Source organism: Mercenaria mercenaria, unplaced genomic scaffold, assembly GCF_021730395.1.
Source record: "Mercenaria mercenaria strain notata unplaced genomic scaffold, MADL_Memer_1 contig_3135, whole genome shotgun sequence".
Classification (NCBI taxonomy): Eukaryota; Metazoa; Mollusca; class Bivalvia; order Venerida; family Veneridae; genus Mercenaria; species Mercenaria mercenaria.
In genome coordinates, this window is record NW_026461248.1 from 30,750 (window position 1) to 57,396 (window position 26,647).

At 31.9% G+C, this 26,647-nt stretch overlaps 1 protein-coding gene and 1 long non-coding RNA gene across 2 annotated transcripts; one reads left to right on the plus strand and one right to left on the minus strand.

Annotated features, from left to right (window-relative positions):
* Positions 1-2,590: 2,590 nt before the first annotated feature.
* On the minus strand, positions 2,591-25,518 carry LOC123527733 (uncharacterized). Its single transcript, XM_045307371.2, has 8 exons — positions 25,438-25,518; positions 24,403-24,477; positions 22,893-23,222; positions 22,567-22,697; positions 21,449-21,686; positions 21,088-21,226; positions 20,569-20,690; positions 2,591-5,874 (listed from the first exon to the last, which is right to left on the minus strand). Exons 2-8 carry the CDS (start codon positions 24,467-24,469, stop codon positions 5,846-5,848), a joined length of 1,056 nt encoding a protein of 351 aa, XP_045163306.2. The 5' UTR covers positions 24,470-24,477; positions 25,438-25,518; the 3' UTR covers positions 2,591-5,845.
* LOC128552767 (uncharacterized) lies at positions 12,456-14,173 on the plus strand. Its single transcript, XR_008369159.1, has 3 exons — positions 12,456-13,114; positions 13,512-13,606; positions 13,803-14,173. It is a non-coding gene; the product is annotated as an uncharacterized LOC128552767 (long non-coding RNA).
* Positions 25,519-26,647: the final 1,129 nt, after the last annotated feature.

Sequence of the window (26,647 nt, forward strand, 5' to 3'; positions counted from 1 at the left end):
CCTAACTTACACGAAATTGCGGGAAGGATAAACATCTTACTAACTAGTATTCTATAGAAATGAATGAGTTGACATGTACATGGTCTGATTATTGTAAACATTACTATATAAGCGGTATCGTCTTAATAATACAAGATGTTATATGTATGCCCACTACAGTCAAATATTTTTTCATGATTTTAATATTATGCAAATAACAATGTTTGCAAATTCAGTATAAAAGTCTAAATTATTATATAATTATATAAGAAATTATTTAATACTATCGATGTTCAAAGTTCTGTAACCCCCAACTCTCTCTCTCTCTCTCTCTCTCTCTCTCTCTCTCTCTCTCTCTCTCTCTCTCTCTCTCTCTCTCTCACGCACACGCACACGCACACGCACACACACACACACTGTTTCAGAAGAATTGTGGTTGTTTCAAATCTTGTATATAGTATAGTGTAAGAGATTTTATAGAGGTGCTAAATGAATATTTTTGATATTGTTTAAATGGGATTAGATTTATGATTATTTATTAAATATGTTATTTTACAGACGGTAAGTAGGGAAGAAAAGTGTGTGTAGGGGGAGGGGGGGGGTTGGTATCCATGGACTGACAGGACAGGGGTGTGGGTATCCTTACAGTTTTCACTTGTCCACGGACACTTAAAAATCCACTTGTCCAAAATGCTAATAGACTGGAGAGTTCTTTATTTAGGACAATGAAAAGAAAAGCATATCACAGTAACTGTGGTAAAACATAAGCTGTTAAAATATTTGCCTTTTAATCTTTATAAAAGTCTGAAATCTCGTAAGCAGGGTGTCATGCCCGAAACACTGCCCACGCAATGGTGCAAAGCCAGATGAATTCGGAGAAAACTCTTAAAACTTTCCGACTTGTTTTTAGTCATACTTGTAATCTCTGTGTGTTTTTTTTATCTTAATTTTGCTGACTACTGGCTCCCATATTTCCTTTGACAGTGACTTATTATTGTCTCAGGAGTTGCAGTTTCTACTTCCAAACTTGTCATAGTACTTTTTTAAGTTGTTTACGTTTCTGATATTTTATCATAGTCACCGAGTTATAGTGTACGTGAGACCTAGGCAAAGAACCAATCAGATCATGGTGCTTAAAGACACAGATGAATGTTTTTTTTTCTTAAACTGCAGCAATCGAGAGGCTTTCAGCAAGTAGATCACGGATTTCATACATTAAATTATCTTTATCACCTACATACACTTGAAGCAACACACAATCTAAATGATATTTTTTGTTTTCTCATTTTATACCTGAAAAGTCTGCTTGTCCGCGGACACACAGAATAAAAAATGCACTTGTCCGCCGGCAAAAAATCACGAGTTGGACAAGTTGGACATAGGAATCCCACATCCCTGCAGGGGTGGGTAGGTCAAAGAACTTCGAGCATCTATAGTCCATAAATAAAGCATTGACGAACAGCTATGTTTTCGTTTGGTTAGGTGTTTATCCATTCTATGTTCGTATTTATCCAGCACTGTTTCCTATACCAGTTAGGAATTATCCGCAAATTTAAACCCACCTCATAGTCAATACAATTTTTAAGATATAAAAATGAATTTTAAACTTTGGTACTGTTAAACATTGTCAAAGAGATGTTTATTGAACTAATACAGTTGATAAGGAAGCTCTTATTGCAATTTCTGGTACTTTAAAACAGTTAGAAACATAAAACATGTTCACTTTGAAGACTTCTTTGGGTACATTTTAATGAATTCCAGCCACATAATGTGACTTTTCGACTGAAACATTTAGTACACAAAACATGTTATCAATACAGGATATTATGGCTATCAAAAGTTTTACGCTAATATTGCATACTTACATAAAAACATGAAAAAAGACAAGAAAATTAACTACAAACATTGTCTTTCTGTCAGCCATGTTGGCACTGAGTTAGGGTCGCTGAACAGAGTTAGGATTATCCGGGTACATAGTGTGAAGTTGTGTTAGTTACTTGTTAACACAGTGTCTCGTTAAGTTTAAAAGCTATGTTATCATGTAAAAGTACCGTATGATCTTTTTTACAGATCATGGTATAATAATGAAAATATGTGTTATCTTGTTGAATGACCATATCTTGTGCTTTTATGTTAAAACATCAATGTTATTTTTCACCATGTAATCCAGTCTACAGATGTTGCATTCAATTAAAATAAAACGTTTTCACCGTTAAGGAGGAATCATACTATAACTTTTTTTCAGAGTCCACGTTATTGACGGGTACCAACAGAAACTGTAAGATATGTCTGATTTAGCTCTGTGTATATTTTTACGTTTAATGCATCAGTGACGTTTCCATGACCACTTCGCGCACTTTTGACGGGGACAAAATCTGCCTTGAAATTATTGTTCCGGCAATATTTTTTAACGTGAATCCATAAATTATATATGAATTGAAAGCTGACATGAGTCTTCAGACGATGATTTAATCGGAATTGCTCTACGTTTTCGCTTAATAAAATGAGAGCAAAAAAACGGGTTTTCTTTTTACTTAAGTTTTCCTCAAAAAAATAGCTTAGCATTAAAAAAAATATCCATCCGTATTTTTTTACAAAAATTGAGTATGTTTTTCACTAATACGTCCCGTAAACGCATAGTAAAAGATAGAAAGTTTTACCGTGTCGTTTTTTGGCTATAAGAACTTTTTAAGCATAACTACAGTAACATTTTTCGACGCTGATGTGAATATATGGCCCTTAAAGTTAGGCAAAAAAAAAAGTTTGTTACGGCTGCAATTACTTTCCTGCAAAGTCGTGCAAATGAAAACTATTTACGTAAATATTATGAAAGGACCGTATCTTTCTCTATGAAAAATAAATGAAATAACACCTCTTCTGTTGATTTCATGCAATATATCTGTCCATAAACCAATTTCTATGCTACAAACTTCGACGAATACACGGGTGCAATTTTATCATTCAGTATCATATCGAAATAGAACGTACGCCGTGATAGTTAGATGTTTACTGATCATGCGACCAAAACAAGCTCTTTGGTGTTGTAATAATAATAAAATTTCGATCTAGCAGAAACTGAGTTTTACAAAAGACGCAACTTGGTTTTAATACCGATTATAGATCTAAGCGGAAGGTGATGAAGTATTGTACACTTTTTGTAGGTTATTTATAGTTTATTTTGGTCACGTGATGAGTATTGTTTTGGTCATGTGATCAAAGCAAGCATGCTCATTTTCATACGCTTTGTTTTGTTATGAAATATAGATTAATACAAATATGTACTTCAGCAATGCATTTTTTGATAAAGCTGAGTCTCAGAAGATGTCTGAAAGTTAAACAGACTTGAATTACGTGAAATGTTACAACTTGTTGTTTAGTTTCGGATAAGCGTATCGTCCGTAAATTTGTGGTATGGTAAGTCTAAAGGCCCGCCCGCAAAACGTATGTGTTCAACCAAAGATAAAGGAAAAAGAGGAAAATGATAACAAGAAACTGACTAGCATTTTTTAATTCTACATTTGCATTATGACATATGGCATTTAAAAGTATATAATAAATTCACAAATATTGCATACAACTATACATTGTATGTAGTATGATTAAAGGTACATATCTTACATAAGAATGGCAGTGTATTTAAAAGTTGTTGAAGTCTACATGTACCTTTTGGCTTAATATATTCTACAAACACAAATCGGTATAAGCAATATGTGATATGTTTAAATATGTATGTTTAAATCTCATAAAATGTGGCAGTGTAATCAAACATTGTTGAATTCTACATGTGCATTGTGGCTCACTAAAAGCTTCATCTTAATTCATAAATGTTGTAAAAGCTATATGTTATATAAATAAAGGTACGTGTGTTACATCCCATAAAAAGTGGCAGTTTAATAAAAAAAATGTTGAATCTACATGTATAGTGTGGCTCACTGAACGTATATTATAAATTCAAAAATCTTGTATAAACTATATATAATACGATTAAAAAGTATATGTTTAACATCCCGTAGGAAGTGGCAGTGTATTCAGAAATTGTTGAATTTTACATGTACATTTTGGCTTACTAAACGTACATTCTTAATTCACAAATGTTGTATAAAACTACATATAATACGATTAAAATTATCTGTTTAACATCCCATAAATTTTGGCAGTGTATCAGAAAACTAATGAATTATACACGTAACAAAACGTACATTCTAAGTTCACAAATGTTGTAAACATTATATGTGATATGAATAAAACTACATTATTAAATTTCAAAACAAGTGGAAGTGTATTCATAAGTAATTGAACTCACATGAACAGTGTGGCTTGTTAAACGAATATTCTTAATTCCTAAATGTTGTATAAAACTGTAAGTGACATGATAAAAGTATATGTGTAACATCTCATAAACACTGTGGCTCATGTATATAATAAATACATAAATGTTGTATAAACGTATATATGATAAGATTAAAAGTACATGTTTAACATCCCATAAAAATTGGCAGTGTATTCAAAAACTGTTGAATTCTACGTGTACATTGTCGCTTACAAAACGTACATTCTAAGTTCATGCATGTTGTAAAGATCTTTATGTGATATGATTAAAGTTTATGTGTTATATCTCATAAAAATTGCAGGGTGTTCAAAATATGTTGAAAATTGCATGTAAATTGTGACGAATTAAACATATATTATTCTAAATTTACTAATCTACATAAAACTATATATGATATGATTAAAAGTAAACATGTAAAAGCTCATAAAAAATTGGCTGTGTTCAAAGAGTGTTGCATTATACATGTATACTGTGGCTTACTAAACGTACATTCTATATTCACAAATGTTGAAACTAAATGTGATATGAATAAAAGTACTGTGCTACATTTCATGAAAATAGGCAGTGTACTCAAAAAGTGTTGAATACTACATGTACATTGTGGCTCACTAAACGAATTCCAAAATGTTGTAAAAGCTATATGTGATGTGAATAAATGTGCATGTGTTGAATCTCATATAAATTGGCAGAGTATTAAAAAGTTGCGAATCCTACATACATGTGCATTGTGACTCACTAAACGTATAATGTAAATTGATAAATATTGTATAAAGCTATACGTGATACGATTAAAGTATGATTTGTAACATCCCATACAATTGGCAGTGTATTGTTAAATTGTTGAATTCTCCATGTATATTGTGGCTAACAACATTTTATTCTAAATTAACAAATGAAGCATAAAACTATATGCGATATGATTAAAAGGACGTGTCTTACAGCTCATCTGTAAAAAGTACAAACATAAAAATCAAAACACAAATGATAATTCAACTCATGATAACTGCATTTAAAATGCCACTCTTAACTCTACTTGCTTCAAAAGATAATAGGTTATGGTTGATTTCTCGGAAGCACAGAGCACCACAAACACAACCTCAGAGCCACGCATTTGCAAATTAAGCCCAAAACAAAAGAAGCTGTAATGCAAAAAAATTTACAGACATATTGCTTTAAAAATCCAACAAGTACATTCTAATTTTATGCAAAATATAGATAGAGGGTAGGAAGGGGTAAGGGGTAGAAAGGGGAATTTGAGTGGGAAAGTAGAACAAGGATGAATACACAAAGGCAATGCTACTAACTAACTAACATAGATAAACAGACAAGTAAGATATATTACGCTGTACGACACCGCCCAAGACACACAAAAGCACTAACTACAAACGCACACATATAAGCAGCAAAAAAAACAATAATCGGGCACCGCCTTAGGATTCCAGCAGCCAAAATTAAGTAACTAACATTAGCGAAAGAAATACCAGATCATATTAAGTAAAACATAAAAATAAGGTTCATTGGTTTCCTCTTCTTTTGTTAATCCAGATCATCTGCAGGCTGGTCTTCTGCAATTATAAACTCATATATATCAATTCATAATGCAGATAAGATTAAATGGATGACCCAAAAATGAATGAACACTGTTAAGGTACATTCTATAGCCAAAATATCGACATTTTAGTGCTTGGCTTTACTACCATTTTGCGAATGTTTACTGAAGAGTTACACAATTTGATGAAACGCCTATTGAAAATTATTAAGCTCTCTTTTGAAGTATATATCTTGAAAAATAAATGCCAACTTTTACCTGAAAATCCGGACAGAAGACAGAAAAGAAATTTTTTAGGAGGTCATGTTTTTTCAAAATCGACAGCTACTACACGCAAGCAGTATTCTGGCTAAAACGTACCTATATAATACATCTACTTCCTGCTAGCAATCAATATTCAAATAAATTTGAAGGAAAGGCCTGTTAGAGTCGATCATTTCAGATAATTTTTATTTCCTCTTTTTTTTTCAAACAAACATCATCATTTCAATATTGATTTGAGATAAACAATTGTACTTATGACAAAAATCCATAATATCATTACAAGGGCAATACACATAAAAGTCAGATGTGTCAATTTTATTTTTAGAAACGCTTGCTGTCACAAAGTAATTGACAGAATAAAATGTAAATGACAGCATACGTTTTCACACAAAAAAAATGTGTTTGTGCGTAGAAATGTGATCAGGTTGAGCACATGGCCTTATGGATAACATAATTTTCAGCGCTAAACGTAAAAACAGTTATACATTGTAGGACAGGATTCACAAACATTAAATTCATAGTTATATGTGTCATGGAATGTAAAAATGAGGCTTATGGACCAAAAAACTTTTTTTTGACTTTTTCTTTTTTTTTTTTTGAATTCTATGATATTCCTGAAAATTTGAGGGTCAAATCTCAAAAAATGGTGAAGATACATTGAATTTTATGTTGACAACCATTTTTAGATATGTTCCAATCTGCACTGATTTGGAGGCATTTTTCTTGCCTTCAGGTAAGTATATGAAAAACAGTTTTGTAAATAGAAAATAAAATACAGAAGCAATTTTCTGTGTTCAGTTTCTTTATTTAATGTCAAAACAACATTTTGAGACAAAAAGCGGAGTGCAGTAGACAAAAGTTTTCATTTCGGTTGCCTAGCAACCAGAACATATTCTATTTGTCTTACTTTTTAAGCTATACATGACAATAATTTAAATTTAATTATGTCACAAATGAAATTTTATTTCAAAATGGGTAATAACATTCCCTATCTAAACAGTCATGAAATTTTCTGGGCAATATTAAAGTGGTTACGAAGAAAAAAATATTTTAATACATAGACAATGTGCAAAATATTTCATCTACAAACAGGCTCTTTTTACAAAATTTCCTGCACCTAGTAATATTAATCTACAGTGTTTTACAAGCACTTAACAGTGTGCTTTCTTTGCAAATATGGCTATATGAAATAAAACTATGATAATAAAGCACAATTATAGTTACAAAACAGCGACTTCGATATTTCTGTTGCTTAGCAACAACAGAATTTTTCACAATTTCCATGATTTTTTTTTAGGTTTTAAGACTTATAAGTTGACTTAAACATTTGCGTTCATTTAAAAATCAAACTTATAAACAGACAGTCTTGAAAAATTCAAGTCATTCTATTGAAAACTTTTGAAGATATACAGACATCTTACAGGAAAGTCCCTTTTCAAAATGTTACTTCAATTTCAATTCCCTACAGCATATTGCTAGCATATTGACATTAATTTAAAATGAAGATGTGCTGTTAAAAATATGGTTGTAAAATATGCATTGAAGCAAAGAACTATCAACCAAGAACTATCATTAAAAAATGTCTATAACTTTAATGATTCTTACTGTTGCCTAGCAACCAGAGAATATTTCATCTCTTCTGGTTGTCATATAGCTGTCTACCATTGAATGATGATAAAAATGTTTTGTAGTATTAAATAACCTTCATCCAAAATCTAAACAATGTTTCAGGAAGTAGACTTGAAGATTTCTATCTAAAATAAGGAGGTATTTTGAAGGCAAAATAAATTTTCTTTAACAAAAACAAAAACACACAAAAAAAACATTGCGTAAAACTGCATTTGCAAACGGAATTTCACAGTGACTTCGAATTACAGTTATAATGTTTTAATCATCTTTTTAAAAACCCTCAGCAACATAGTATTTTCATATAACTGAGTGTTTAGAATCTAACAAGAATTAAAGCAAAACAATATTCACAAAAAATTTACAACCTATGTTCTATTGCCTAGCAACTATAAAATATTTCACCATTTCCATAGCATTATTATTATATCATTCTATGCTCGACATCTGCAAAATAAACGGACTTGAAAAAAATCCTGAATAATATGGATAGAAAATCAAAACAGTGTGTTAAGATCAATCTCAAAAATTTTAAGACAAATACCACTGACGGGCCACATTCAAACCTGAAAAGCTTTTACTACAAGCATAGCATTTTTATCGGGCACATGCTTCAGTATAGTTACTTTAACTTCTTCAGAACTAAAATAGTCTTTGCAACATACAACACACGGTTTAACTGAACTGACAAAGAAATGTTGGTATTTAGACAACTGTTTAACTGGTTTAAATACTGTTCAAGAAATTGCCTCAAGCTGTAAAAAACAACAGGTGTTTCAGGATTATCAACTACTTGTGGAACATTGTGACCTCCATTTTGATGACTGTCTCACAGTGTCAGCCATTTGGGTCATAGTTTATGCATCAGAATCTCTCCACTTCACATTCCATACATCAAAATGCTAATCTGTGTTGAATTTCCTGTGCCCTGTCACCAAAATACTCATTGCAACAGTCTCATGTAGTCCTGAAATTTACAATGTCGTGGTAATATTCAGCTAAGAAAATGTTTATCAGCGTTTTCAAGTCAAATGAGCATGGTCATGAGAAAACCATCATTATGATTTTGTGACCAGTATGGATTGAGATGTATCTGCATCCATACTGGTTGTTAATGCAAGTCTTGGTTTTCTCATGATGCAGCTCATATGATATTTAACTTTAGATAACAGTTAGATATAATGGCTAGGGCTAGCACTGTATAATCATGTCATTTCGATTAGGTCACAAATGCACAATGTTGGTTTTCTCCTGATGTGGCTCAAATAATAGCTTAAAACTAATTACAGAAAGATATATTTCTTAAAACTTAGTATTAGTCATCTACATGCATTCATCCAACTTTTTCAGCTTGAAATACATATGAAATGTTCTTGGGTTTGATAACATCAGAATAATGGCAAGACCTTTCTGAAGCCATTTAGTACTGCTCATGTGAACTATTAAACCATAATCACCCTGCACATCTGAGCAGGCGTATCATAAGTCTGCACTAGGTACTACTCAATTTATTTTTGCACAGTATCCATGAATGCTGGAAGCAGATACATTGCCTCAGCACATTATCATTTTACTCCTTTTTAGAAGACATACAAAAAATGCTTCTTACATGCTTGCAATACATTTAGTTATTTTTTATAAATCATGGGCATATTATAGAAACTATAGAAAATTGTTTATTTAACCTAAGAAATCTTACCTATTAATTTTAAAAGTACTCTATAACTGCATACCAAATGACATAGTTGTTTTTGTTCTGCCCAGCTGCATTACGGAAATGTATCTAATAAAAATAAAAAATAACAATTAAAAAATTAAATCAAATGCAAAACAATAGTTGTAAGTGCTTCTTCCTCAATGACAACGACCAAGAGTTTTACTGAAGACTTTTAATCGCAATTGTCTACGTCGAACTGAAACATACAGTACAACAAAGGTATTACAAACAAGTTCATACCTGACATCTGTGAATTATATCTTACTTACTAACAGAACTTGCATAAAAAACCCTTAAACAAGTTTACAATCAACTATTTAGCAAAATAACGCAGCACCATCGTCATGCAAAAGAAATTAGTTTGTATCCGAAAAATGCAATTCTGTCCGAAATTGATACTATGAAACTTTAACAATGAATAACAGCAATTTCCCTCAAAACACGACGAGACCCCGCAAATAAATTATAAGCTAACGTATAAAATACCTCTTTTAGGCCTCCGTACGCATGTCATGTAAGAAAGAAACCCTTTCGCAAGCTTCGAAAGATCTGCACACATGTGTCAGGAATGTTCGCGCAAAATTCAACAAGGGGGACAACCTTACTCTGACTACTCGCACTTTAGTACTCGCCCCATTTCGAACCAAACTGTTTACGACTGCAGTGACAATAGTTAAGATATTCATTTTTAATGTGATGTACGTTTTACTTATCATAAAGTATTACAAGTGGACACATTTTACAAAGGTGTTAAAGTTTGTTTAATTTTTCTTTTGTACCTATAACAGAATATAACTAGTCTTGGGATCTTGAGTCAGTGAATATGTGAGTTTTATCATTCAAAAAAAAAATAATGCTTGCATTTTTGCAATTATACTGCTGGTGATTTAAAAACCATGTCATAAACCATAGTCAACCTGCAGATGTTTGCACCTTTTGTTCTCTCTATAATGTGCCATTTGCCAACAGGTGTTGCTTCTTTATAATAGTCAGATTCAAGCCAAAAATGAAATATATTAAAGTATAACATATTTTGTTTTAGTATTATACAACCTGTGCATGTTTTTCTCCTATACCATGGAACTGCAAATAATGATGAGCCCTAGACACCACACCTTCCACTCCTTTCCCAGTCCACTGACTTTCATCAATAAAAAGTCTGTTTGCCTGCAAGAAACACAAAAAGACAAAAAATATAATAATTACATAATACATGTTTATAATGCATTTTACCATTAAAATGCCAAATTTCTAAAATGTAATTCAATTTGGACAATGCTGTTTATAGTTTATTCAAAGGGGAGATCATAATTTAATGACTGAAAAGTAAACACTGTGGAGACCAGCCTGCATGGATATGCAGGCTCATCTTGATGTACACTGACCACAAAGTTTGACAGCATGCAGGGTACTCGTCATTATTCATTGATAATTTACTGACCTAGTAACGAACAGTGCAGATCATGATCAGACTGCACAGATGTGCAGCCTGATATAAATCTGCTTTGGTGGCAGAATCAGACATAAGCACCGCTACTATGTTAAGAGTTTAATACAGTATTGAAGCATGAAAACTGTCAGATTTTAATATTCTTATACCTGATCCTTCTGCATATACACCAAACACATGGCGCTTCCTTAGGGTACGGAAATAAATTGGTCCAACTTGTTGTAAATGATGCGGATAATGCACCTGCTGAGCAAAATCCCAGGGATAATGGTACTCAACGTAAGAGTGCATAGTGGACTGCCTGAAATATGACAAAATAATTTCTTTTAATTTATAAACCGATTTCAAAATACTGCGTATATTCAGCAATAAAAAATCTGACATTGCTTCATGTCGCTTGTAGTTGTAGAGTAATTTTTAAGATTAGAAGTTTATCTTTTAATGAGCAACTACAAATTGGATGCACTAACATTTTGTGTGGGTAGAGTGTCATATTCCTACCCTCGTGAAATTTGATCAAGACGTTCACATCACATGAACATGCTCAGAAATCCGGAAAGTGAACATTGAGAGAAGTTAATAAAAGTTGTAAGAAATTTACAACTGATGTAAATAATAATCTGAGTAAATTTAATCCAACATGTTTGGCACGACAAATATCCTCCATATATATATTAATGTAAATGACTTTGTGCTTTTTTCCTGAATAAGTTCCTGTTTCTCCAAATATATGGCAACATCATTAGATGGATGAAATTATGAAAGAAATTTATGATACCCTTACACTTAAAACACTGATTGGCAGCACAGTTTGGTACACACGATTGTAAATTTAGCTACACCACTTAGGTAAACGTGAGCTAGTACTAGATTGTGACAGTTCAAACTGGCTCATTTTAAAATGTTAATGGTACAAATGTATGGTCTTAGGGCGGCCATAACTTGATTGATATCAACAAATCTTTGCTAAATCCTTCCTCAGTTTCAAAGTCTCATTACTTCCGGGTTCAATCATTTCGACAAAAATGCGTATGTTCTCATAATATTAGAAAGAAATTCATACTTACACAACTCAAAAATGTTACGTACAAATCCAAAATCAACATTAAACCATCAGTAAATCGTCTATACTAACATAAATAGACGCATTTCCAGAACGTACTTGGTGCAGTACCGAAAATACACCGTTTTTACATGACGTAATAGGTCGCTCAGAATAATCAATATTTTGTGAAAATTTAATTGTCACCGGTTGCAAACCACGAAATGAGAGTCGTTGGAGATTGTTGTAAGTCTCACATTATTTCAAAGTATTGACAAATCATTTTTTGACAGCTTACAATTATTTTTTTCTAAGCTTACACGTCGAATTGCTTACCAAGAAAAAGACGTAAACAAATCTCGCATTTTCTCGATAACGACGTCAACGTCCATAAGCCCCAAAATAACATTCCACGACACATATGTACATGCGATACATTGTTCATATGAATATAATTCACGATAGTATCGCATATGGAAGTAACTGGAATAAATTTGAACTATTTCCTTTGGATGTTTACATGACTGTGCCGTCAAAAGGCCTCCAATGTGTTTACATATTTTGACAAGTCGAATTGCTCTTGCAGGAACGACGGTAAGTGTAAGTTTATAAATTAATCATTTTGCACCGACTTCAAAACAAGGCTGATAATCAGTCGTCTGTATTTCAAGACCTGGAAACGATTTGCCCAGTCATTTAAACATATGTTCTGGGCGGAGAACATAGCATATACATGCGTGTACTACTGTCACCAGAGTTTATCATTAGATGCAGAATTAATGCATTGTTTGATAGATAGTAAATCGATCAGAATGGTTCATTATCATAGTAAAAAAAAACGTTTATGTACTTTTTGCATTCAAATTGACATACTAATAACTTGAAACTGAGAAAGAAGACGGCCAGAAAGCATCTGCATAAAACATGTATGATTGGACGTCAGGCTGAATCATCCGGTTACCTATGAAAAAAAAACATTTAGATTTCTTAAGTAATGTTAATTACCGTGCATTTTATTCGTCTTGTGTTTCAGATGAATACCTGCACCACAGAAATAATCTAATAGATCTAATTTGTAAACTATCGTGGAACCTGTGCACGGCACGCACATTTCCTATTCAACAGGAATGCATGATGGCGACCAACAGTACAGAAAGGTAAATGTCATATTCTATATAGAATCTACAATAATTTTTGTATGAAAAAGAAACGATGTCTGTAAGTAAGCAAATGAAAGGATACCTCTGCAAAGCTGACAAGGTCAAGGGTCTGAATGAAGCATGGTCATGCACTAAAATATCAACAAACTTATACAGGTTGAATGACAATAACATATATTAGATCTACACCAGATTAATAAATAGTATAATAAATATTTTTCATAGCATGCATGAATTGTTCAACTTTACATTTGTACATCAACTGTGTTGTAGACCTAATTAAAGAAGTGAAGCTACATAAGTAGTTTCAAAATACATAAATTCACACTTGTCAAGATTCCATATAATGTTAATTTCCGTATACTCATAGTTTTTTATACTGTACTTATTTCAGATGAAGATGTAAATTGATCCAAAGAAATAATGGGACAATGAATGCAATAATTTCCAAGAAGAAGACTGCCATATTTACACACCATTTTTATACAGGTAGGTGTCAGTGTTTTGAAAATAAATGTGACATTTAGCATTTACTAAATAAACTATAATTGATTTTAGATTTATGTATTTGTCAAAACTGTTTAAATATAAAGTGTCAGCAATTGATCCTTCAAGAGAAAACACATTTAATTGTGAAAGTAACATTTATGTATATATAAATATGCGTGTTGGTCATTTATTTCAGTTACAGTATGATATGGTGAATAAAAACCCTCAATGCAGCCTTTTGGAGCTTTGGCTAGACCATGAACAGTAGACATCACAAGGTACAGGATAGTTGCTGTTTTTATTAAATTCTTTCATGTATATACTAATTATCAGTTCAAATGAAACTTGGTACACAACATCAGCATGAAGTGGACAGGACTATCAAATTTGACTATTTGTTTCTTCAGTTAATATGTCATTTGTTTATTTTTAAAATTATTTTATCACAGCTACCTTGATACCTTGTGCATTAAAACTACTTCTGCAAATTCAATCAGATATAAATAGAACATGGTATACTATGGCTAGGCAGCAGACATACACATAATATAGTGAATTTTACTTCTGGTGGCCCATTTCTAAAGTAATGGACTTTGGGTTAAATATTACAGTATGTACTCAGCTCCTCCCCCACTTTCTATCCAGTACCCTTGTAACTTGTTATAAAGCTTTACCATAAATATCAGGGCATGTATCTATTTTAGGGATGTTATGCCCCCCTTTAAAATATAATAGTTATGTTTGTATTTAATGTACTCCTCTTCTCCTATAATTTCATACTGTGTCACAATGGAAATGTTAGTTAAAATGAAATTATCAACATGGAGTAGGCATGCACATTTTGCCAGACTTCAATTTCAGGTTACTTTTTCTTGAGTTCTGTCCTTTTGTTCAAAATATCACAAATACACTTGTACATTGTGTAGGCCTACTCACAGTTTCAAACAATTCAAAAGAAATAGTATACATTATCAACTGAAGTAATTATGTGCATAGTGTTAGTTGAAAATGAAGTTGTATGAAGACAAATAGACAAATATATATCATCTGTTAAAAAATTATAGGTTTTAGTCTCCATTACTTGTGTAGGGTACTGTTTTACAACTTTTTCATAAAATAGAAAAAAGTGGAAACTTCACAGGTCGCTCAACACGACAGAAACGAAAATGTTGCAGGCTCGATTTGATTGAGCCTGTTCGTGGAAATGCATGCTACAGTCCACGCCCTCTAAGCCCGGGTTGAAGTCATGACATTTTCTTAATAATATCTGTCAGACTGATATTATTATAATGCTAAGATATAACAGTTTACATTTTGTATTCTAAATTTTGTAGTTGTTATGAACAACTGAAACATGTAGGATTTATTCTAGTGTAAAGATGACAAAATGTTCTCAGTTCAAATGCTCATCCAAAGGGCCACAAGTTTGAAGTATTGGTCAACAACAAAAAACTGAACTATTTGATGGATCATACAGAATGTACAGTCAAATTTCCAGAATCAGAGAAATAGAAATATCAAGTGTTATATAGGGAGAAAAGAAAATATGCATCATGCATGAAGAACCTGCCTTAGATTAATTTGCAAAATACATTGAAATCTCACAATTGCTGATGGAAGTTAAGAAAGGTGTGTTACAACCCGTTTTGTAATAAAGTTGCAATCTGTAATAATTATAACAAAACGGGTTGGAGTGCTTATTACAATTTGAAATGGACATCACATTCACATTGTTATAAGCACTGTAACCCGTTTTGTAATAATTATTACAATTTGAGTATCCTCATTGATTTTGTAAGTATTTGTCTTTTTCTACTTTTTTGTAAATAGTTAGTGCCAAATTGTCATAAGTATGACATATTACATCTTCACTTCCTTCACTTTTATTCACACAGTGAACCTTAGAACTGTGACACAAATGCATTTCAGCTAATTCAGAAATTTATTACATTTCGCAATTTTATTACAAAAACATTTCACATTGTGATAATCTTTTTAACCCGTTATGTAATAATTATTACAATTTGAGTATCCACATTGATATTGTAAGTACTTGTTTGTTTTTTCTTTTATGTAAAAAGTTAATGCCAAATCGTCATAAGTATAGCACATTACATCTTCACATCCATCACTTTTATTCACATAGTGACCCTTAGAGCTATGATACAAATGCGTTTCAACTAACTCAGAAATTTATTACATTTTGCAACTTTTATTACAAAACGGGTTGTGATATCCATTTCACATTGTAGTAAGCTTTCTAACCTGTTTTGTAATAATTATTACAATTTGAGTATCCTCATTGATTTTGTAAGTACTTTTTTTACATTTATGTAAATAGTTAGTGCCAAATTGTCGTAAGTATAACACATTACATCTTCACATACTTCACTTTTATTCACATAGTTACAATTAATGAGTAAAATTACATGCTAAAAGTACGCCACCTGACATCCTCACCTCATTCAACTTTATTCACAGAGTGAACCCTAGAACTATGACACAAATACGTTTACACACACTCTGAGACATTTATTACATTTTGCAACTTTATTACAAAACGGGTGTGATGTCAGCTTCAATTTGGAATAGGCACTCCAACCCGTTTTGTTATAATAATTACAATTTGCAACTTTATTACAAAACGGGTTGTAACAAATGTGTACTCTTCTGGAAAATATGTGTCCAAACAATACTGCATCAACATTATTTCTTTCTATTTTCTTATCATAATTCTACATAAAAATTGTAACATGGTTACATGAATAATACAAAATGTGTAATCATATTTCCAGACACAAATTGGTAGAATCACAGAAGAAATATCAAGAATTAGAGAAAAAGAAATATGTATTATGCAAGAAGAACCTGCTTTATATTAAATTGTAAAATACTTTGAAGCCTCACAAATGTTAATGACATTATATATATGGAAGATTAGAAACGTGTATTTTGACTAATTATCTACTGGCATATTTGTTGTTTTTTTTCAATTCACTGAGCATAGTTCTACCAAAACTATGTAACTTAATAATCTAGTCTTTTTGAAAAAGTATAAGTCTTTCATACTTGTTTTATAGAAAACATTTCATGATGTTTCAATGTAAATGTTCTACAGCTTTTTTGTGGTGTGAGATTCAAATAATATTTTTCTTATTGTCAGTAACTTTTCCATGACTGGGCGGATTTTGAAATTACTTGGCACGGTTATTAAATGTTATAATTCTATGTGACACATGCTAGATTCAAATGATAGTCAAGGTCACAATTTAATAGTCAAAAACTAAACCTTTTCTGTCTTTAACCTTTTATGAATGTATTGCAGCTCACATAACGTGGCACAAATGTTCATCATAACAAGGTGAAATGTAAAAGGACTTTGGACACTTTCTATATGAATTTGCCTACTCCAAGAGTGAAAAATAAACCACTAAGAAATACATATTTAATTACATATACCATCAAAATACATATTTGAGATTATTTCTTAAAGCCAAATTTTTCAATATTTGTTTCATAAAATGGTAATTTTTGCTCTAATAGAATTATGTACCGTGTTATATACATATATAAGCTATTTTGCTTTAAAGAACATTGTTCCCCCCGTGCATCAAAACCATATTTGGCCAGCATATGTAGATATTAATTATACACATTTTCTGTGACTATTGTGTTGATGCAAGGGGTGGAGCAGTACTTTTAAACAAAAAATATAACTACAAGGTGTTCCCAAATGTAAAGTAACCAATACTTTTATATTCATTTTTAATAATTTGATAGTCACATATTTTTACATCTGTTTGTAACTAAAATACTATACAAATGTTTGAATGGGCACATATAGGCATGTTATACATGTAGAGTAGTGAGAGAAGCAAATACTGTTAATTCATTATTATTCATTGGGTTAAATTTTCATTGGCATATCCTGTTTGTTTGTTTGTTGTAGTAGATTGGCAAATGTGTGCTGTAAAATACTAGCAACACACCAGGTAATCTTTTGCGTGCCCTCCTCGCGATGCGTACACCACTAGCAATGAGGATGTAATTTGTTTTCCATTTTGTTTTTATTATTTTTTTTTTGTATTTTTTATATATTTTTCATTTCTTTATTTCTTCATCTTTTTCTGTGCATTTATATTTATTTCTTTTAGACACATACTACATGTGACACGTATTCATTACTTCATGTTCTTCCTTTAGTAAAAACTGAATTGAAGATTGTTCTTTGCGGCGGACTAGGCCTAAACACAACAAAAAAGGGGCAATATGTGCACAGCAGTTAATCTGATCCTGACTATAGTCTATCCAACAAAAATAAAGCTTGGCATTGTTATGCCTGTGATGCATAGGTCAAGAACAGTAGCTTCTTGGCAGGTCATATCAGTGACGGTTTCACATTCAGTGTGATGCCACGAAAGTGATGTGTCAAGTCACTTTCCATGTAGATGGCATATACAAATACGGCTAGATGCGAAAACGAACTAAACGGTCCAGCCGAGTTTCAGGTGGAATTTTTATGCAGCGACCTGCTTCAACTTTTCGAATATGTTTTGCCCACAACTTCAGCCCTGAATAGACAACATTTTCTATAGATGGGTTGTTGTCAGACTTATCCGGATTTAACTTTTTCCGACCCAGCTTCCTTAGGCAAGCCTCAGAAAGAACTGTCATTTCGGATACATTTTTATTACATGTTTAAGCGAAATGAGCCGTGCTATGAGAAAACCAACATAGTGGCTTTGCGACCAGCATGGATCCAGACCAGCCTGAGCATCTGCGCAGTCTGGTCAGGATCCATGCTGTTTGCTTTCAAAGTCTATTGGAATAAGACAAACCGTTAGCGAACAGCATGGATCCTGACTAGACTGCGCAGATGTGCAGGCTGGTCAGGATCGATCAATGCTGGTGGCAATTGCACTATGTTGTTTTTCTCATGGCGCGGCTCAAATATTATGTGTGCCACTGGTACTTATCCTAAGCAAGAACCCACCCTACGGCCTCGATAAGATTACTGACTTTTCTTATTATTAATGGTATACATCTAACAAATATCTGCCATCACTTATAACAGAGCTATACAGACATGTACATGTACTTAAATAACTACCTGAACCACTCTAATAAAACTGACCGGTCACTTATACATGTATACCTATTCAAACATGTAATGCGTCAATAACTTTTCATTATGAACAGTGTATAGATAAATCAAGTACAGGTTGTTTGCAAAAATATCGTTCCCTTTTTTATTTATTTATAGGATTTTAATCTTAAAATGTTACTTTTTCCTTAAATAGACAGATTTTGTCACTTTTTTCGACTGGAATTCAAATATTTAAAACTTCCGTAAAGTGATGACATTATATTTTCACGGAAATTAAACATTTTATTTTTTCAAGAAAATATACCCTGGCCCAGATAAAATAAGAAAAACATCTTGATAGGAACAGATACAAATCAGTTTCTGCTGTAATAAATTAACTGATACATTGGTTTATCACTGACTCGAAACGCTTTGGGTATTGTTTAAATACTTAAAGAGAAATTTGCATTTAAAATGTAGGCTAGAAGCATCCGAAGTCCTTTATGACTTGAACTTCCAGCGTTATATATTGAAGCTCCATCTAAACTAGGTTAAAATTAATCCATCCCTTTAAACCAGTTTTAAATAAAACCAGCTTATTACGTTATGAAAACGTTTAAAGCATACTTATTCCAAGATATATATTAAAGTCCTTTATGTCTACTGTGTCGAAGAACTTTACCAATACAGTTGCCATCAAATTCATATAAAACTCTTGTTTTCATCATCAACATGAAAGGTACATGAGCATTGCATCGGGACTTCTATGCCTAATTATTTTTTCTGGAGTTGTTGCCCTTTTGGATCTCGAAATCCTACACTTTCCATCCAACTAAATTGAAACTCGGTATAGATCAACGGCATGAAGTGGCTATGTACAAGTTGCCCTGACTTTTATGATCGATTAGTTTGTGTGGAGTTCTGGCCCTTCTTTGACGACTAATGACAGCTACATTGTAGTTTCCTACATTTCTGTTCATTTCAAATAAAACTTGTTAAGCATCATAAACTGAACATTATGTAGACATGTGCATTTGTTTTTGTTCAGTTGTGTTAGTTATGTCTGTTTTACTTAATAACATTACTGAGCCGTCGTTATACTACATTACTGAATGACACATTTTCTTCGGCACCATTCTAGTTCCCTTTGCAACCTTCGTGATGGAATATTGTCAAACTGTACCGATAAGGGGAAGTAACACTGAGTTGGAGTTTTGTTCCTTTTATAGCACAACATTCTACGCATAATTGTGTATTGATAATATATACTTTAATTTGTGTGGACATGCATGAATTTGTTATACTGCAAAATAAAACAGTCATCTGGAATTACTTAACATGTTGTCCCTTTCATCCGTTTTATCATAAGTAAAACAGTCGTTCACAGAAGATGCTGTATACTATCTAATCATTTAATATGAAAGGTAATCGTTTGAAGCATTCTAAAGTATATTTTTAAACGTAAATCATCAGCCTTTTAAAAATAAACAAAGTTAATTTAAAGGGTGGCAGTAACTCGATACATGTCTTGTCTGTCTATTAATACATTTTAAACGGACTCCGCGCGTATTTTGAGGCAGCCCTTGATTTTGAAAAAAACATGACCAATTTTGTTATCAAATTCTTCATCGTACGACTTATGAACGAGTTCTAGTTTTAGTTTGACTATCTGGTCGTATACTTCGTTCATAGACAAATCTATTGGTATATGTATACTTTTTATAACTTTTGTTTAGTAACAAACCCGCAAATCTAAATGATTTAGACCCACTCTTTTTGCGATAGAATGAACCTAAGTCATGTTAATTGTAATCCAGGTAAATCAGTGGAATTTTAAACAATTAAACAACGTTTGTATATTGTTAGAAAACTTTACCTGAGGCTTGTCTATCATCTTTTAATGCAATTTCGGCACTTCCTTCCTCTTTTCCTTCTACTTTGTCAATGGCAGGTTTCATACGATTGGTTGTGGAATCTGCAGACCACCAAAACGCAAATCTACGTCAGAAGAAGAAATCAGAAAATGAATGAACTATATTTACGATATATGTACATACCAGCAGCATTATATTAGTAATTGTTAATAATTTCAAGAGTGCTCAGATATTTTAACCGTATGATTTACAAATATTTCATACTCAGATTTCCTTTTATATCACAATGCAATGTTTAGAACAGTTTATCTATGTTTACTATAACTATATTAAGAATACTTATAAAAATACGTCTGCGTCATTTTACCATTTTCATCGCTGGTTGCAGACTCTTTTGTTACTAGTCCAGAAACACATGTTGTAAATAAAGCTCATGGTAATAATTATATTAAAAGACGTATATTGCATTTTTTTCAGTAATGTAAGCCGATCTAGTTAAACATTTATAAGTGAAAAGTAACCTTAAAGTAGGCAGAAGACCTCTCCTTGCTTTAAAGACCACCACTATGATCACACTAGTGACTAGAAATGCTGCAAGTGCTCCCGCTACTATACCGGTGACTGGTAGTTCCGTTGCCTGGACGATCTTGGAATGAATTTCTAAGTAATGAAAATGAAACTAGATTTGCTATATACATGTATTTAATTTTTTTACATCGTATGATAATAGACTTCAGAATGTGTTTACAACGCATACATGCTTTACAAGAAGGGAAATAACTGTGAAAAGCTCATGTCATTCTGGCTTTTGATCGATGAATATTATCAACAGAAACAGAGAAAATAATTAAATTGTTCATTTGTTTGCTAAATACTACGTACGTTTTATTTTTATTTTGTAATTTCCAGTTGAGTTCACTAAAACGATGTCTTTACTGTCAGCATCTTCATGTTTTATTGCAATTTGTAAATAATATTCCATGCCAGTCTGTACCTCCGGTATAGAAAGTGTACTTGACATCTGAACTACTCCATCTCCGCCGCAAGTTCCAGATTTGCATACAGGTGAAACACTAAAAGTTGGTGAACTTATCTGGTAAAGCTTAGGTGCTTCGCCTGCCTGATCATATGCATAATAAGATTGACTAAGGCATAATGTTATATTTACAAAATTTACACAAAAATATATATATATATTATATATATAAGTATTATTATAGAATAATTATACACTTTTGGACTTTTCAAACTAGACCCCTAACATTTTATGAATTATTCAATTTTATAATACACCGATAGTTACGAAATATGTTAACTCCAGTTGTGTAAAAATGTTAAAAACAATTCAATAATGGTAAAATAAACGATCCGTGCTGACCACAATGGCAAAATTTTGGTACTAAACAAATAGTTGAACTATACATTTAACAGTTGGTTTTGCTCGTAATCAACTCAATAATACTAAATACTATATGTATCAATGATTCCTGATACTACTGTACCTATTCATGATAATTTAATTTAAAACACGATGACCAAACATAACATCTTTAAGGAATTTTATACAAAATATAGGACGTAACCAAACTAATACATGTAGCAGACATACACTGTTTGTCCGAGTCTTTTCATAAGGAGTAATGACATGCGAAACATCTCTCATGTCCCCTTATTGGCTTAAGCAGGCCTCAATTGTTATACAGGTACATAGTATAGACCCAGCGATTCAAAAGTAAAGAAAATATATCTAAATGAATAAAGTACAGGAATGCCTTCAAGATCGCCACACGCCTCTTAAGAGTGCTATTGCGGTTAAAAACAGTGTATAACCTTTTTTTATTCAGGCATTTCTCTGAATTGTTTTGTTGATATAATTTTAAAAAATAGTTAAAATCTGATTTTGTAATAAATACCTCGGTAGTGGATAATATTTGAAAAATATTTGGTGTTTACACAGACCCAGTATGCAAAGACTCAATTATTGGACAATATATTCTTACCTCGTAATAATACCATTGCAAAGTTATTGCTGAACTAGGAAATACACATCCAGACATCGCAGTTATATTGATCATATCGTGGCTGTCAACTTTTGATTCGGATATTATTGTTGTGCTTTGTTTAGGAAAAACTAAAATAAACAATATGATTTATATTTACACAGAAAACTTTGAAACGTGTCTATGAATATTTGAAACCACGGAAAACAAGTGTTTAAAAACTGAGATAAAAACAGCTATAAGAGCGTTCGTTTAAAATTAAAGAAATACGTTTTATAGAAATACAGGTAAACAGGTAAAATACCGATGTGAAACTTTGAAAATACCTTTCACTGCCAGTATAACATGTACAGTATCCGAACCATATTCACATTTTATTACATGTCCATCAGCTTTAAATGTAACTGGATTGATTGTCATGTTGAATACTCCATTGGTTGTGTCAGTGGAAAATTCAATATTTTCAATTACGTATGGCGGGTATTGAACACAGTTGGTTGTTACGCATTCTGCTGCTTTATAAGAGTCTGTTAACCAGGTCATTGTGTATTTATATGTCGGTATGGAACAGATAAACGTGACCTTAGAACCACATAGGACTGACCCGGTATATCGCAGACTACCAACACTGTGCATCGTGACAGTTGTGGATACTTCTGGAACAGAAAACAAAATGTAAGCGTCTTTAGTTGGTGTAATTTCTGTAGCAGCGAAATGCATACGTTTGTGTTAAATGTTAACCTTTCAACTATGAAGGGAAAACGAGAATAACAGAAACACATAAAAATTGTAAAAAAAAGTATACAATGTAAACATTTGTACAATGCTTTGGTTTCTCTCAATGTTAACATTCTTTTAAAGAAATGTAAAGTTATGTTGTAACTGAATACATGTCCTTTTGTAAAGTTCCGGCCTTTCGATAGTTATAGTTAATACTCAAACACATATATTAATTTATTACTTAATATGTCATTAAGATATACGTACATATTAAATTGACAACTATAGATGATATTTAATTTCTTATTTGTATTTAACTTTGATTGCATCTATAAATTATCATCTCATCTCATGACTTTAATTATATGTCTGATTTCTATATAATTGTACATTTCCTTAAAGATGTTTTAACATTAGTTAATGCATAAATCTAAATGTTAGGCCGCTTAGAAGCATAGAATGCAACGCAGCATTATGATAGAAGAAGTACAATACATACAATACACCCTACTACGCCCCCGTCCCCAAAGCACCCCTCCCCCCGAAACAAAATCAGCTCCATTACCACTGAAGCAACACCGAATGGGTGCCCTGATCCCACAGAAAACAGATGTAAATACGAATTAGAGTCCCAGTACGGGATGTCATTTCATGGCTGCCGTACGATATATATTAAAGGTTTGTGAAGGCGACATTGAGGTTGAAATGAGAAAAGTTGTTACACTGGTTAATCTCCGACGCCTGTAATTTCTTATATATAAAGTACCCGCTGCTTGGCTGCGTTCTATGCGTTATGTGCTTCCATTCGTTTTCTTTCTTTTATATATATACAAAAATCGATTTTAGAACGTGTTTGGTTCTCAATCACTGTTGAATTCTGTGCTTAACAGGAACCTATTTTCTACCATGATTTAAAGATATGTAATTCCATGTAACATTGCCTCTAGCCTACAACATATATACACATATCTATCTTATTCCTTCAATTGCAGCGACAATGAATAGATATTCTTCATGTGCAAAATAAGCAAATTATATTTTGATGTGCTGGTATATTACAAATCATTCATAGTTACTGGTCTCTAGAACTACAGGGTTGAAAGGCAAACAACTTACCTAAAACAAATGTTACAACACTCAACCAAATAAAGCTAATCAGTGCATAGCTTCTTTCATGTTTCATATTTCAACCTATAGAAAACAATACACGTTCAATTTCAATGAATCATTGACTTCTAATCAATGAACAAAGACATAGTAATGAATATTATAAATTGATCTTTCTTCAACATCTGTGAACCACAGCAAGCGAAGATATAGTTGCCAAGTTTATATGTGCAAAACCATTTACGTTGTTTTTCAAAATGAGTTATATGAAATCTACATACTAGCTTAAAGCCACAAATAAAGTTGGTAAAGGTATTTTGTTTTAGAAATCCAGGTAATAATTCCATTAAATACAGAAATAAAATTTAGACTTAAAATATTATCTGTCTCCAGTCGTTTACGCTCAAACTATTATCAGAATAGTTTTAAATGAAGCAACACAATTTTCTTTTTTCTTTTTAATCGACCAGTAAAGTTAACTTTGTTTGGTTACATTTTAATGACCTGTGACAAAGGTTGTTCACACATTTATTGGAGATTGAAAAATATTTAAGTACAGGTAGACCGCGTGTGATGTACAGGATTAGCCATTTATTGATTTACATAAAGGAACACCATGCACCCTTAAGAATTTTAAATTAAAAAGTACTAACAAACAGGTAAATGACCTAACCATCCGTAAACAGACTCAATCAAACCGAGCCCGCAACATTTACGTTTATGTCGTGTTCGACGACCTGTGGTTTTTCAAATGTTGTGAGGAAGATCAGTTTGAGGTAAATATCAGACTGAATAATTTAACATTATCATTTCTACATTTAAAATGATTTAATTCATTTCATTTACGCGCAATTATTTTGAAAAACTATCGCATATGTACCTGAAAAAAATGACGTGTATTATGGAGAATATAAATCTTATTCCGGACCTTTATTGTGGCTTTAATAAGAGCATTTCAGAAATATTCTTCAACTCAAACTATTGTATATTATGTTTGCACAAAAATGGATTTACTCATTTATTATGGATAGATGAAAAAAATACCTGTCCTGAAGAATGCAAAACGTGTTTATGGTTTATGTAAACAATGTGACGACCTCGTGTGATTATTTACTTCCTTTCCGGTTTTGAATGATTTTATTAAGGTTTCAGACCGATAAATGTGGCAAATTAGGGAAATTGTAAGGCTGTTATGTTTTGTTTATTCTGCAGATTGGTTGGTTTAAAAGGTTTGACAAAAGTAAATTTGTCCCAGAAAGTTGGGAGACTACTATGTGTGTTTGATCTGCATTTTGTTAAAGAAAGACAGCAAGGATTTTATTATTCTGTTGTAAAAATAAACCATTAGATAAAACACGGTGAAAATATTTGGCTTTAATAAGAGGAAAACAATGATATTTAAAAATGTTGCCTGTTTTAGAGAAATCTGTAGAAAACTCACACATCACACAAAGATTTTGCAAAATGAAATGCAATGCAAAACTGTATGCGAGTTAAAATAGTAAATCTACGAAAATGTATTTACAGCTCTATAGTCTGATTTTGTTTTAGGTTGAAAATATAATTGATTTAAAACTTCAGAAAAATTCGCAGTAACCAGACATACGAGTCTATATGTAAAACAAACAAAAATATTAATTACAACCATTGTAAACGTTTATCATTGATTTTTCAAATATTGTTTTCAATATTGTACTTTAATCCTGATATGTACAATAACTGTTACAATATAGTGGATGATGTACTATATCTATTTAGACATTACATACAAAATGGATATTATTCAATGTAAGCAATACATCATACGCATCAATGATTCGTAGTACAACATGTATATCATTTAATATCAAAAGTTACTTGATATCAACTATACAGTATACGAGTAGCAATACAAAGCTTACACTAAATAAATGACACAAGTGTTACAAAAAAAATCTATAACATTGATTCAAATGAAGTTCAAAACAAGATATTTTTTTTTTTCGAGAATTTTATAGAATCTATCTATTCGTTACGTTGTAAACTGTGGATCTTGCTAGTAAAGACATAATCGAAAGAATGTAAGATCAGCATAAAACACAATTTGACAATCTTTTTTTGCATTGATCCCCTTTAATCATAACAATTTGATTCCATGAAGAACTTCCATATTTTTGTGTGTGTAAGATTTTAAATACAAACAAGTATTTTAAAATTTACTATGATTTCACCTTTTAACACTTTTTTTTTCTTGTTTAATATTTTAAAATAATAA